At 36.0% G+C, this 15,971-nt stretch overlaps 1 protein-coding gene across 4 annotated transcripts in view; it reads right to left on the bottom strand.

The window, feature by feature from the left end:
• The window catches only part of TENM1 (teneurin transmembrane protein 1), a 348,074-nt gene that overhangs the window by 241,876 nt on the left and 90,227 nt on the right, over positions 1–15,971 (bottom strand). For all 4 annotated transcript variants that reach the window (XM_074882528.1, XM_074882531.1, XM_074882530.1 and 1 more), the window contains exon 2: positions 13,152–13,430. In XM_074882528.1, the coding sequence (XP_074738629.1) occupies positions 13,152–13,368 (217 nt within the window). In that variant the 5' untranslated portion in view covers positions 13,369–13,430. The remainder of the gene's footprint in view (positions 1–13,151; positions 13,431–15,971) is intronic.

The following is a 15,971-nucleotide window of genomic DNA, read 5'->3' as shown; positions in this document are numbered from 1 at the left end:
GTATGAAAGCAGATTCATTTTCTAAGCATAGAATAAAATCAAACTATTAGCATCCTTCTACCCCAACACCTAAACTCTATAGATCAATAGCCAACAATTAATTGCAAACATTAAGTAATCACTACTACAGTATCATCTTAAACTCATGTCTCACCTACAAGCATAATTCTCACTGATACCAGGAAGAACTGTATCCCTAGAATCAACAGTTCGATTAATCCTTTGAGAATCTGTACGCAAACCAAACCAACCAAATAAACCTTACAAATACTTCCTTTCCAAAACCACTAATTATATACTTCTGAAAAAATACTACTCAAGGTTATGTATTGACACATGCTACAATACGTAATTTGTAATGTATTACTCTGTCGTTAAAGACAGAAAGATTATTTTCCGATTTACAGTAGTATGACTAGTGAAGTCAAAGGACTGATTGCATACAGAATTAGTATTAAAAACAGACCTGTTTTTCACATTTTTATCCATAAGCAGAAATATAAAATTAATTTTCTCCTATATCTTCACAAAAAAATTCCACAGAAAAGAAACAGTCTTAATCCAAAGACCAAAGCAAAAGACAAAACTGCATGGCAGATAGTTCCTCTTAAGACTAAAAAACCCAAACCCATAAGAAATAATGCATTACTTTATTAAGGAATTTAATCATTGGGAAATTAAATTTTAAGAAGATTAACAGAACCCCCCAAACATCTTAGAAAATTCCTGCAGCTAAGTTTAAATGCGGAGGAAGCAATGAAAACCGTCAAGCAGTATATCAAAATACCATCCCGGCATAACGCATTCCTGAATAAAGATGCCTAAGTTAACATATTCAGTTTTAACTTTACCCACAGAAGTAGTATAATGCTGAAAGTTTTGCCTGTGCTCACTGGCGAAGGGTATGCTTTGTCCTTTCTCACAGACACAAGTTGAGCGTGTTCTGACATTAAACTGTGTTGTACTCAATAAGATCATGCAGATAGTAAATTTATTACTCTCTTGCTCATTTTACTTTTTTCACTAGAACTCAGGAACTATTACCGAATATAGGACTCAGAAAAGTTGGATACACAGAAGGAGAAAAGAAATATATTTAAAGTAAAAAGATATACTTTATGTGATGGCAGTCACAATGGCAGGAGTGATGTCCATGCAGATAGGTATTGTGTGTGCATCGTTATTTTTACAATAGCTAACAGACAAGATGGTCATCCAAGATATGCTCACATGAACGAAGATTTATCCAGTAAGAAGAGACAAATAATTTCCTTTTTTCCTTTCTCCACTGAAATACAAGGATTTTTTCATACCATGCCCTTCTCTTCATGAATTCTCTATTTCCTTCCAGAGAGTCAAAGTTGAATGAATTTTGTAATCCATCCCCAAGCACAAAATGAAAAAGGAACCACAGCGAGAGGAAATTACCAACACATTTTCCAAGCAGCACAGGGGAATACCTCTGGGGGAACTATTAGACAACATTTCTAGTATTTCTCTATTTAAACTCTTAGTAACTGACTCCAATTGCAAGGAAAAACCCCAAATTGGTCCGACGTTAGCATGCATACGCACACACTTCTGATCTCTGCAACTCCTTTAATATTCTGCATCTCCATATGTACAATGAAATCTCAGAAAAAAAGTCTGGCTATTTTTCTGGACTAAAGAGGGTAGGGTACAAGATTACACCTTTAAGTAATGCAGGTAGAACTTGTATTGTACTATGTCAATACTACACGCATACCCTTCTGTATTTATGCACACATTTGTAGCAACAAACATGAAAACTTCCACAGAAATAACAAAAGGAAAACATTCTTGGGAAATTTTAAAATTAATTCCTGCCTCCAGCTGAACTGAATAACTAATTTTATGTAGGGCAATAAACAATCCTTCAATTTCTACTAAAAATTATTAAGTAACAATCAAATTCTTTAATTTCATTACTAGGAAGGATTAAAAGTATGTCCGAAAATTACATTACAAATTACCACATAATCAGTGTCCTGATATGATTTTTATAAAAAAAAATAGAAAGTTCTCATCTTGTTTACAGCAGCATAAGAAGTTACAGAATTGTTTTTCTTCAACAGATGGTAAAGTAGAGAGATCAAGCTAGCAGACATCATTAATTTCATGCAAGTGTTTGAAAAGAAGGAAAGTTTGATATGTTCAAACTGAATTGAGTGCAAATGTTTTAAACTATATTTGAAGCTGCTCTTTGATCAGAATTTAAAAACTTTCATCCCTCAGAAAAGTGCATGCATATTTCACAAGCCATAAAAAGACATCTGAAAAAAGAAAACGACATCTTTTCTGCACTAGTGTTGTTAAATGTGTTTCTAGTTATTATGAATGTTTACTTTTATGATTTACCTCCATCTTGATCCATACTGAAGTAAATGACGGAAGCCTCTTGCGTGATGCCAGAAGTACAAAACTACAGTTAATCACTGAAAGCACAAGTAAGCTTCCATTTTTAACTTAGAAAGAAAATTACAACTAATAAATTGAATGAATTAAGAAATTAACATACCCATAAATGATTACTCGCTATGTTATTTGCATTTCCATTTCTATAACTTTTATACATAACAAAATCTACTTCTAGGATACATTTTATTACATTATGCTGTTAAGAAAATCATGTGTGAATAACCTTTGCTCTGTAATTTAAAATGAAGAGGAACTGAAGTTTTTATGTACTTCTAAACACCAACCACTTTCATCCTATTAAAATATTTAGAATCAAGGGAGCCTTAAGAATTTCTGCCAAATATTTTGCTGCTTATGTTGTTGTCCATAGGAACTGTACACCTGAACCAGGAAGCCAAAACTATCAGTACTGGAGAACTGTTAGAAAGCTCAAATAAACCCTCTGATAAATCCTGTAGTTTAAGCACATTGGGCCATTTTTCCCCTTACTTAGTTCACTTTTTGACCAATGCATCTTCATTTATTTCAATGCAAGCAATCTTAAATTATGTATGAATTAGTGAGAAAGTGTGTGGCAAATCCAGTGAATAAAGAATTCTCCATTCAGTGGGAGAACTAATATTCAAATAAATTTAAAAACCAGATAAAAATTAAAATAGATTAACCTCAGTTAGCTTAACTAAAATAAATTTCATTAACAGAAGTTTTGCAGAACAGTTCACGAACCTGCAATGAATTTTTCTCAATGTTTAAGATTACACTAATTATTCCTTCTGTGGCAGCCTCCTAACAGCAAACACTACATATTTTTGTAAGCGTGAGGACTGATTACATTCCACCCATTCTAGCAGGCCACTTCTGTTGCCTTGATGCTTCTCCAAAAGGCAGCAGGAACACGTTCGTGGTCCCATTGTGCATGTCTGTGATGTTTAGAAATGCCATCTACAGGGAAGTGGAACCACCTTGAGCATCTCCAGGTTTTTAAAGTTGGTTCATTCTTCATTATTTATTTTCTGTTATTTTATTTCCACGAAAAGTCCCTTACTAGTAAGGCGATATAAACAATGGCTGAATGATGAAATACGGCACCTCCCATTTAAGTTTCTCTGTAAGGAAAGCTCTACATAGCTCACACTACACTTCTGCATTAAAGAAGTACTAACAGCAGGGAGGTCCAGATTACTCTCCACACCCAGGTATGCAGGAAGGGTGGTTTTGGCCCTTCAGTCTCAAAGACAGACTTGTCCCACTTCCAGGGGCCACGGGCAGCATAACCTCATGCTGCTTCTCTTTAGCTGGTAACAGCTTCCTCTACAGCTCCCTCTTGTCTGTAAAGCGTGGTAGCAGTCCTGGCTCACGTGACTGGGTTTTTCTTGGCAGCTCAAAAATCAGGTGTGAAGCTAAGCACCCCGTGTCGATTAAGTCAGAGGCAACACTGAATCTAGCTTTTCAGATACTACCGTTTTCAGTTGTCAGAAGGTAAGACTAGGACCTCTGTAATAGCTTATTTCTGAGCAGAGTATTTAAGACAGTCTAGTTGCTAATGTTCTTTTCTTAAAGATGCCACTTCTGTAGCAGTTATGAATTCCAGTACATTAACACTGAATAAAGCATAGTTAATCTTTCAAAAATTTTACAAAACTTAACATTTATGTCTCATTAGTCACCATGCTAATATTATCATTTGAATTTGCTGGCTTCATCATCTCTTGGTGATTTTCACAGCAACTGTTTATATTTTGCTATGTGACTTTTCTAGGTCCTTTGACTATTTTTCCTGAGGTTACAGCTGGAAGTAACTGTATCAACCTTACTCAGTATTCACTGTTCGTTATATAACTGGTGCTTTGGGTGGTGGTGGTGAAAAAATCGTTCTGCTGGTGTTAAACATTACCTTATTCGTTCCATGCTGTTTCTTCCATCTGAGCTAAAGATACTTCATCCACTTCCAAAGCATTCCTAATGAGTGACAGTCAGCAGGAAACTGATTTTTGAGCGGCTTCCAATAAAACTGAAACTTTGAAAGGGGAACCTTAAATTTTAAATCACATTCACAATTTATTTCATAGAAACACCTACAGAACTAAGTTCAGAAGTATTTCATTCTCATTCTCAAAAGAAAAACTTAATTCAAGCTCTAAATGAGTTAGGATACACCCACCCTGCTGTTTATCCAGATATGCAGCAATGTCATCGACTCACTGAGCTACTTCTTGACAGTGCTTTATTTCAAGAGGTACAAAATCTTCTGACAGATACATAATTGAGAAACCCCAGGAAGAATGTTATTTTGTTTCAGCATCTGCTCTGTAAATGAAGATAAGCAAACCAGATTTCTAGTTCCAGAAAATAAGACAGATCTTCTTTGTTTCAAAAAGAGTGACACAAAAGACACAGCAAGTGTACATATATCAAAATGGATTGTAGAACAAGTGCAGAGCTGTTCACTGGTCCCCATGTTCTGCATTACTTGCTTTGTCACTCTGTCTTGATGTTTGTTCATATCTTGGTTTTCATTTATGACAGAACTTCTTGGGCATGTATAAGTGTTACAGCAAGAGGCTTTATCAATATAGCAAGAAATTTTTACAGATATAATTTCAGGCTTTGACAAACAGAATTCCAAAACATATTAACTCAACAGTTCAAGCCTCTGCTGTAGATATTCCATTAGTACTGGGCACAGGTTACTGTAAGGATTGCTATATCTTGGTTCCTGTTACACTGGCTGGGTTACTCTCCCCTTCTGATTTTTATTTCTATGATTTCTGGCATTTTACACCATAGAAAATTCAGAGAAGAGGATTAAAATTAAAATTTTCGTTTGTATCTGTACACTGACAAATGGAGTGTTAAGCTTGTGTAACATTTGGAGAATGCTTTTTTTATTCCTTAAATGAGATTGGTTAGCAGGGGATTGGAAATGCAGTGTGATCCTTCCCTAGTTTGTTTCCTTTCTCAGTAGGTTTTTTTTTTTTCCCCCCCTCACTTTTCCTTTCTCTTGGATATTCACTTCTTAAATCAAAACAATTACTTATGAAAATGAAACTATTTTTGATCATAGAAGGCAGATGTTATGAGATTGAAAGCAACCTTACAGGAATGGTGACAGCAGGTTACAAGCTTTTGTAACACAGTTTGTGCTCTAGGAAGGAAGCACCCACTTTAGCCTTGAGGGAAAAGAGTCTCTTTGCACATTCAGTTTATTCATGTATTTTGATTTGATGAGGGGAAGGAAAAGTATTCCCTCCATGAGATTTTAAATGAAGCCACAAACATACAGTTTCCTCACCCAAGTTATTCCAAGGAGAGAAATTTCCATTTACTTGGCAGATCAAGAAAGAATATCCAGAGGGGTCCTGAATCTAAGCACAGCTTTTCCTTGCCTTAGAGTTTGCAGATACTCCCCACATAGAGGGGAAGGCTGCAATCCAGGAAGCCACAGGGAACTGCTCATGGCACTGTTTTTCTCTGGGAGACAGTAACATCACCGTGATTAGACCACAGCTAGCCAAACAAAGCACAGCGCACCACGAATCCCTATTTCTGTAAGGGAATACAGGAGAAGACAATACACTAAAGCTTTAGGAGTGTGGAGTCTTTTACTCTGTCTCATATGTAATTTTTTTTGGACAACACGAAGCTCGTAAACACTCAGACCAGATGGTGTAACATACAGCAGGAGGAGATGGAGCATATTAGCTATCGCTTCCTTCCGCTAGTATACAGCCCAGAAATCTAAAGGACCTTTAAATCACCCTCTACTGAAAGCTGAGTTCCTTTCATGAGGCAGTACAAGGAATATGTTGTGTGGCCTTACACAGACGTGACTTCATTATGCTTCAAGTCCCTGCTTGAAAGTATGCAGGTACAAAACATGCTTAAATTAAGTTCTCAGAAGATTCTCTAAAATTAGCAAAATAACATTGCAGACATTAAAAGTCTAGAGTTTGTAAATGCCAGACATTTAGATGAGTGGAAAAAGATTCTAATAACACAAAATATCTCAACAGTTTTGATACAAGCCCTATCTAGCGATAGTATCTTACCAGAAGTCTTCTATGTTACTTTTGCATTTTCTTCCTTAAATTACAGAATTTCAATAAAAGCGCTTGCAAAAATAAGTGGTTTCCTTTGTAATCAGCCTGTTCCTACCTTCCTCTTCCAGAACTCAGGAATGCTTCATTCCACTGTGCTGCAACCACCTTCCACAATAACTCAATACACGAGTCTAAACAAACCATGCAGCTTAAAGGTTAAAAAAAATCCCATCCTTCATTAACCCACAAATCTCATCACAAAGAAAACACTGGGAACAAGAGAAGTAAATAACTACCCAGCTGAAGAGTTCAAAATTACCACATTTCTAAAAGTCTGCATAGCAGCAGTTCTTTTAAGAAAGATTTTTTCACTATACATTTTCTCTTGTCCTTTTTCAAAACTAATGATCTCCCCTCCCTCTGCAAACATAAAAAAATGCATTTCACCATGTCCTGTTTACATGTCAATAAATAGCCATTATAATATTCTTTATTTTGAAAGTCTTTATCACATGAATATTACTGGCAAAGGCTCCAAAATATGTAACTGGCAGGTAGAGCTATACTGAACTGTTCTACCCTATTCCATCGACCACCAGGTTAGCCCTGGTAGTACTTGAGCTCTACCTTCTTAATATCAACAAGACTTTGAGGATGCCCCCTGATAAAATTCTTCCCTTCATTAACTGCTCTTTGTGGAAGTTTAAAAGCACAGTCCTAAATTCACCCAGATAAATGCTCCAAATCTCTAATAAAAAAATCACAGCCACTCTTTTGGCATCAATCTCCTCTGGGAGGGCTCACAAGACCACAAGACTTGTGGTATGTTAGAGTATTATTCTAGTGTTAACATAACAGAGTAAGGCGAGAGCTAATAAAGACTGGCTTATTTACCTTTACATGTCACGTAACTGAAACAAAAAGTACATGCTATATGCAGCCCAAATTCAACTCTACATGTCCCTCATACAGACACAAAGCAGATCTGCTGCCCTGCATGGATTTACATAATTCTGAAATCAGAGAAGAATATGGCTATTATGTAAAAAGCTTTTGCTGCTTCACAGATGACAAAAAATCACCACGACATTTTCCTGACAGGACAATTTCCTGCCAGTGCTTGTCAGCATGCCTTATATTTAATTTATGTCTATGATGATAAGTAAAACTGTTTTTGACTGGTCATATGATGTTAAGAGTTACATGTGTTTAAGTCTTCCTTCCTGGTAAGCTTAAATTTGCTGAACTTTAAAGCTTAGCAAAACAGACCACCAATTTCTGCACCCCACATGTAGTTTTTCCTTTCTAGGGAAAGAACGTGCTTTTCAGCACTGGAACATTTCTATTGCCTATGTATCCTCATCATTGCTAGAATGTAACAGAGAGCAGAAATGAGAATGGGATGGCAAGCACTAAGCTAAAAAAAAAAAAAAAAGATAAAAAAATCAAGGATGAAACAGAAGTGACCCTGGGCTGAAGAGCCCAGCTTTCTCACATTGTGACCCAGGCCTCTTCATGAAGCCAATGGAGTTCATTCAAGGAAGATTTGGAACATTTAGCTGCATCTGTCTACCTACTGCTCCTGAAGATAATTTTATATACCTTCACTACAAAGCCAATCTGCAGCTTCTGTCATACAAAAAAATTTTCCTTACTTCTTGGGCTAAAAGCACAAAAGGTCAATTCTTTGTGAAGCACTTTAAAACGTAATTTCCTAGAATAATAGTAATGCTGATCTTTTCACACAGATTTACCAGATTTGCTGTTGGATGCTCCTGTTAGGAATAACTCCAGTTTGCCTTGCCCATAATGCAGTTCAATATATTTATCTTGCCAGGAAATACACGTTTGTCTAACCAGAAATTTACCGCCGTATGCTCATATTGTTAATGATCAATAAACTTTACTATGCCAATGACTCAATCCCAGATGCTTATCCTATCAGGAATTCATTCCTCTAAACTAGTGTTTTCTACAAATCTATAATTAACCTAAAAGCCATAAAGCTTTTCTGTACTGCCAGTATTTGTAGAGCACAGCTCCTTTCATATTTGGGTGGAAACAGAGAAAACTGTGGAAGAAAACAGTTCTAATGATGTAAACATGTCACAAATAAACTAGAAGTGTAATCTATGTATGGCACAAGTACAAGAACTTTTTTCCTTGCAGCCAGGTCCATCAATGAGCTTCCTAGCAAGAACAACATTTCTGACAACTTCTGCCAATTCTACCCTATCTCCTTCAAGTACAAAACACTGTGTTTACCAGTACTTCCAAGAATTAATTTACTATGTTTGCCAATATCACCAAACTATATGATATTGGGACTGCCAGGAATTTACTTAAGATCTTCTTGCCAGGATGAGATATTGCAGATTTACATATCTTTAGATAAACAGGAGTTTGTACATTCCAGTGACTAAGAGAATGCATTTTAAGATGCACACATTATGCAATTAGCACTGGCTCTTCAGGAGTCAATGCCACTCTGTCAGGAGAGTTTTGTATCTGCTCACATTGAGTTGTTTGGTCAGTAAAACTTGGGTCAGCTTAAAACAGTCTGTGGTGTTATTTGTTAAATCTGGAATTGTCAGATAACTACAAGTTTCTGATGTAAATAATTCCAGAGACATAATTCATCTTACACTGGACTCTCCATGAGGGACATCAGTACTAGACCTCAAGAATAACACCTAGAAATCATTGCTTAATCAATAGATTAATTCTGTACTTACTGTTTCTTTTTTTCCTTTTCTTTCATATTCCTATCTATAAGATGTTAGAAACCAACCAATAAATCACTCCTCTCTGAAGAATAAGATTTGATATACAATATGAGGAATTGTAAGGAGTACAAAAATATTGAAGCAGTTAAGTATTCCATATTTGGGTATTGTTTTCAATCTTTAAACCAATTTTTGTAATTTGCAAGATCACATGGCTTTTCAAAAAAAGCTTTGACACAAAAAATTTTTTACAAAATACTAACAGTGCTATTCAATCTGTAGGATATATTTGAGAATTCTGAAAATGTTTCCTTTGAGTTCATGCCATGTGGAGTTCTGGTTTATACAGATTGTCTATATATGCAAACACAAATACCCTCACGTAATGATTTTACATAATCTCAGATTTCAATTGAAACTTTTCATAGAAATAAATCCTCAATATTGATAGTAAAGATGAAATTGTCAAACTGCTCATAACAAAAAACTTCACAGAAATTGCTGAGATATATCAATATTTTGAGCAATAAATCACATTTTACTCTGAAGCTATTTACTAAGTTCAGATGACTGCCCAGTCTAATTTTTATAACCTACCATGCTTAAGTAGCCAACACAAATTCTTCCAGTTTCCATAACCATCTAAACTGGTGACTCCTTTCACAAGACTAGATCAGTACAGATATCCCTACACCTGTTCCTGTTACCAGTCTCTCCTTATAAATTCTTTTATTCCAAAACCAATTTTCTTCTCACATTCCATCATTAGAGGTTGTTTGATTGTTATCTCACCCTTCATCATTATCACTTCATTCACAACTGTTACTGTGTGTCTGTCTTCTCATCTACTCTCACACCTTTCCTCCTGGATGAAGTTTATGATTTTATTCTCACCGTGCAATCTATTACTTCATCACACATGAAGTACAGGGTACTCTTTCAGTTGTAGCTAGTAGCTCGAGAAGAATATTATGTCACTACGTGGGGTTACAACTATGGCTGCCCCTTTAATCTGTAGAATTTATGCAATAGTCTTAAGCAACGGCATGGTACAGTGCTCTCCTTGCAGAACAATCCTCTTTGAAAATGGGCACTGTGGGGTTTTTGGTTTTGATTTCTTTTGGTTTTTTTTACGTTCCAAAAAATGTGCCAAATAGGAGAAAAGCTTTTGTAAAAATTCTGAATTTTAGAAAAGAATGGATTTAAAACAAATTCCATCTACAGTTTTATGGCTTTATGCCAGATTCAGCATCCAAAAGTGAACCTGATTTTTTTCTGGTATTGACTGAGCAACTACCAAGAATCACCAAGAAGTCTCAAACTCCCAGGCCCCATACAGTGAAACCTGGTGTCCTTTTGAAAATAAGGCATTAGAACTGTAATCAGATCAAATTCTGGCTGAAGTCTGAAATTTTACACTCAAGCTTTACAAACTTTTTTGCTCTTGAATTTTGAGGTCAACCAGTTTTATATTTTAAATCTGTGTTACTTACAAGGCCAAACATTTAGGCTCAATTTGTGGCAGAGGAAAACTCTATGATTTAAATCACTAGAAAGATACAGGGATGAATTCCCAGGAAGGCAAACAGATATAATTAGCAGTGCAATTACTCAGTTATACCAAACTGAATTTGTCACAGAAGAAATCTATGATTTCTAATACAACAAGCAAACTTCAACCCCGTTCTTACAAACCAGTACACAAGTATATGTTTATAAAAACACTTTTATGTTCAATAACACAAAAAAGCAAGCACTATATATTACATAATAATATACTGACCTAGAATATTTAAGTGCTGCCCTGGATATTGACAAACTAATGTAGAGGCCTAAGTGATTTTCTGTGAACATGGACATCAAGCCTTATACTGCAGTTTGAAGCAGTACAAGACTGTATTGCTTCCAAGAAGAAAAATACCAATGCTTGTAAAATAGAAGACCTGCAAATTCATACAGTATCTCATAAAAATGAATTTAAATGGGAAAATCTTGGTGCATATGTTTCCAAGAAAATCATCTTACAACATATGACTAAAATACTTGTTGGTCTGCACAGGCATAAATCTGATTCCTAACAGGCCAGTCCTGAATAAGTGAGGTAAGTTCATGCCTGACAACTTCTGGCAGAAAGGCACACTAATTTGACCATTTCTCCAAAATTATTAATGCGATTGCTTTCAGAGGCACTGTTCTGGAACAATAAATTCAACACATGACATACAGGCTGGTTTCTTATGCCTACAGTAGAGCTATCGCAACCCTTTTAAATGTGTCCAAGCTAGTGATGCTACTGCTAACATGAATACCAATAGCAGCAAAGCTCTGCAAATAGGGAGCTCTTCAGAGGCCTAGCTCCATGCAGAGGTTATGCTTTCATAGCCACAGTTATCAGTAATGAGGTAGTTGCTTTAAGTAGATCTACAAGTACATTTATATCCTCTCCAGTTACAACAATATAACCATATCTTAGTTAACCAAACTCTCATAACATGTTCAAGATCAAGTAATTTATAAAGAATCAAACAGGTAAGTCGAGTTTTCTATACAATACTTTGTTGAAATCTGTATTCGTGACTTTTTCTTTCCCAATATTGCAGTTTTGTAACTCTTTGCAGGGAACATATGTACATGGATAGAGGCTATCTCTGGGAGCTAGGTATTATTTCTCCCGTGAATTATAGATACTTTCAGACAACACCAGTATCACGAAAGTAACTTGATTCAGAATATCTGCAGTAAAAACAAAAAGGCTGTAAGAGTTAAGTAGCACAGCTATTTGAATTTTTGCATTAATTTACACATCACAGAGGAGAAAATTTTCGAGCTTCAAAAAGCCTTTTTTGTATTTTCTTGTAAAAAAAGGAAATATTCAGAAAATTGGAGAAGGTTTTTCTGAGTGAGTGGCAAGGGACTGAGCTGCCTTGTGTGTGGGGTTTTTTGTTAGGGTTTTTTGTGGTTTTGTGGTTTTGTTTTGTTTGGCTTTTTTTTTAATAAATACCACAATTTTTAGCCGAGAAGTACTGGTCACACTGTAATGGATCAATTTAACCACTTCCTTGAAGAGCAGGGAGTCACTGCCCCTGGAATCCTGTTGCTGTTACCTTTAAAGGAACAGGACTCTCACTGCTTCTGACACGCACTCTGATTCCTAAAAATATTCTCCCTGCCCCACCATCCTGCCTGAATTTGTGACAGAGCTAAAGGCAACAGATAAGCCTCTTGTCTGTACAAATTGTGTTAAACGCAGCATGTGGGTTTCCACAAGCAGCAGTCTATCAGGGAATGCTGCAATAAACTCTGCTCACTTCCTTCCATTTCTTTAGTCTTAGTCTTTAGCTTTTATCTCTAACCAAACAGTAGCTTTTCCTAACCTTAGCTCCACCATCATAAACTGTCAAATATTTGTCTAGACTTCTCTCCATATCATGCAAAATGTTAAAAAAGAAACTTAACTGTTGGCTTTTTTCTCACTAATTACCTTCAGTTTTTAAATGACTTTGTTATTTATACGATTAGAAATTTTAAGAGAATTGTTCCATTTTAATTCATTCATAGGCTTTGTAAGCACATGCAGAGATAGCCCACAACCTCAACACTGATTTTATACCAAAATGCACACAAAATATGCAAAGGTAGTAAATAATTAATCAGCCAACATTAGTAAGAAGAGTAGCTACTACTAAAGAAATATTTATCTATTGCTATCATGTGATGCTGTCCAGAATACCAGTCAGTCCATCATGCTAGAAAAGCCATTTTATTTCACAAAAACATTTTCTAACTTTCTGATTTTATGGTACGGTTAAAAATAGGTAATAAGTGGGTTGTCACTAAAAGCCTTTGAAAACAAAACGTTTGCTTGTCTGCTGACAATGTGATATTATTTCATAGTAAGCAATTGGAAAGTAATAACCATAATTAGCAGATAAAATAAACAATTTACCTTGTGTGGACTGGTCAATGGTTTTTCTTTTCCTGCTATGACTGTTATAATTAAGTCTTAGCTCTTGGCTATATTCATTCAGAGTCTCTCTTGAGTCATAAGATTGCCTTTGCTTTCCCCCATCTTCACTTTCATCTGAAGAACTTGTGTAAGTTAGATCCACTTCATGTTTAACTTTTGACAATGGCTGGTAGGGTTTGCAGTCCATCTGCTCCATCTCTGATTAAATAGGCTCAAAGTCATGAAAACAAGCAACTGGAACTCCTTAAGGAAATAGTCCTGGAAAAAAACCACAATAATCCATTCAGATAACATATATAAATTTAGCTCACAAAGGCACAATTTTATTTTTAGTTGACATAAACCAATTAAATTGTATTGATGTCACTATAATCCAGGAAGGGATGTGAACATGTATTTTTTTACTGGTTTACTTGTTAAAAATATAGTTAAAATAACAGCAACTTGAAGAAAAAAGAATAAAACCAAATCTTAAGCACTACCCCATTAGACCAAGCAATAACTGTACCTTATGCACAAAATATGCTACAAAACCTTATATTTGGTATTAAAGCTAAGACGGAACAGTTACTATTTCTCTAAAGGGATGCATGTTCATCTTAAGTGAAAATAACATTTTCTATCTCTTAAAATGTAAAGCCTAGAAAACAGAAAAGTTCACCCTTTTGAAGTATTTTGCTGTAAATTAAATTACACTTGAAATCAAGAATAAGAGAATTCATACTTTAGAAAACCACCAGCCTTAGTAAAAACAAAAATACACCACACTATTACTCTGTGAGAGCATATGATGGTTCAGAGACAGACATCTGCCTTTTAGACTGTGTGGACATTTCAACAGGAAGAAGCTTCCACCATGCAGTACAAGTCCCTTTTTCCTCTGCATCTCCTGTCTAAACTCATACCAACATGGGGGCTATACTGATCCTCAATGAAACCTTCCAAACTGCAGCTTGCAGTTTTGTATATGATTAAAATGATCTTCAAATCCAGTATCATTAAAATCAAGTGGGTTGCAGCTGCACATGCAACCAGTGCACTTGTCCTGTGACCTTGTCTTCATGAAGCTGTTTCCATCATTAATTTTAAGGCAAACGCTGCGATGAAATAGTAGGGCTTATGGCACACCTTTTACAACAGCATGGTTGACAAACAGGGAGCTCTGTTACAATAAATTTGGGTTTTGTTTTGGGTTGGGGTTTTTTTTGGTTTTGGATTAACAGATGCTATTAACCTAGAAAAAGAAATGTAACACAAAAGGTGGCTGTAAATATTACTGCTAGAAGACCAAAAGCATAGAAGTTAAAAAGAGATTTTGCTTAATTAAAAAGCAATTGCTCACAGCTTCTTAATGATTTAAGGTCAGCAGCAGAGGGAAGTAAGTTTAATACCCAGTTTGCTATCAGCCCATTACCTATCTGCAACAAGGACTTTTAACCCTGTAGATTGCCAGCTGCAAGTGTACAATATGAATCTCCAAAAGCAACTACAGAAAACGTGAAAACACACAAAAAGGAAATATAAAAACCCCACACACAAAGCACTTATTAGAGGGCTACAGAGATGAGTTTAACTTCTGAAATTGTCTGAATTTTTGAGAAACAACTGGCACTGAGTCCCAGCATAGCAAAACTATCTCCTGCTTGTGTGTCCTCCCAGTACTTTTGAAAGAAGCAGCTCCCTGAGCAAGAGTGGAAAACACTGCACAGGGCATCAAGAGGGAATAAGGCTTCTAACATAGTCATAGAAGAAGAAAATTCATGAAGGGAGACGGACTACTACAGCAGAAGTAACCCCGTGGAGTGCATGCCTTCCCTTCCCCACATTCCAGGACAGTATCTAGAGAAAGAGGTTAAAGACATGTCTTTGCCTGAAACACAAAATCTCAGGGAGTTTAAGCTAGTCATTTAACCTGAGATGGAATAGCTCTTCAGAAACAAATAGCACCTGGATAAAGAGCTCTAGCATTTAAAAAAAATCAACGCAGTTTACATCTCCTACTCAACAAAGTGGGCTTGAAAGCGCCCAAGTCAATAAAAAAAACTCTTCAAGAGCCAGAGAACTAAAAAGACAAACTAAGGATCTGCCAGCCTGCCAGAGACAAAGGCCAGCTGACAAGTGTGTCATGGGGCTCAGCAATGAACACAAGTTTTTGCACTCTGGATTGATTGCACTATATCAAGTTGGTGTTAAGATGCTTCTGTAGACAATTTACTACTAAGCACTATTTGCTTCTCAAAAGCTATTTGCCTAAATAATTTACAGCTATTTGCCAACATTGCCTATTATTGCCTAAGAAGTTCAGTACTTATTTTATGAATTGCTTTAATAGTCTGATCTGCAACAGAAGAACACAGAGGTGCTGTGACTTATAAGCAAAGGGTTGGCTTAAAAGATTGCCTGGTGACTCTTTGGAAATGGTAACTGACAGGAAAAAGCCTTCCGATATATCCTGTCTGACAGAACAAATGGAGATGATGCTACAGAAGCCAGAGGAAAACGAGAAGAAATTAAGAAGGTGAAGTAGACAAGAAATAAATCTTGCCACGAAGGCAACAAGTGTAAGCAGCCTCAGACACACGAAGTGCATCCTGCTTTCAAAAGCGCAAAACAATGAACCTGACAAATTTAGCTCATTATTGGAAAAGTTAGTAGTATACTTACGCACCTTGACTCACAGAAAAAAAAAAAAATACACAGAATTTCCTCCCAAAAGATAACCTTGCTGAGCATCTATTTTGGGTGAGGTTTCAATGGTGACTTTTTATTTTTAAACAAGTAACAAAAATTTACAAGGAT

This window comes from Strix uralensis, chromosome 13 (assembly GCF_047716275.1).
Source record: "Strix uralensis isolate ZFMK-TIS-50842 chromosome 13, bStrUra1, whole genome shotgun sequence".
NCBI lineage: Eukaryota > Metazoa > Chordata > Aves > Strigiformes > Strigidae > Strix > Strix uralensis.
This window is presented reverse-complemented; position numbering and strand designations above follow the sequence as displayed.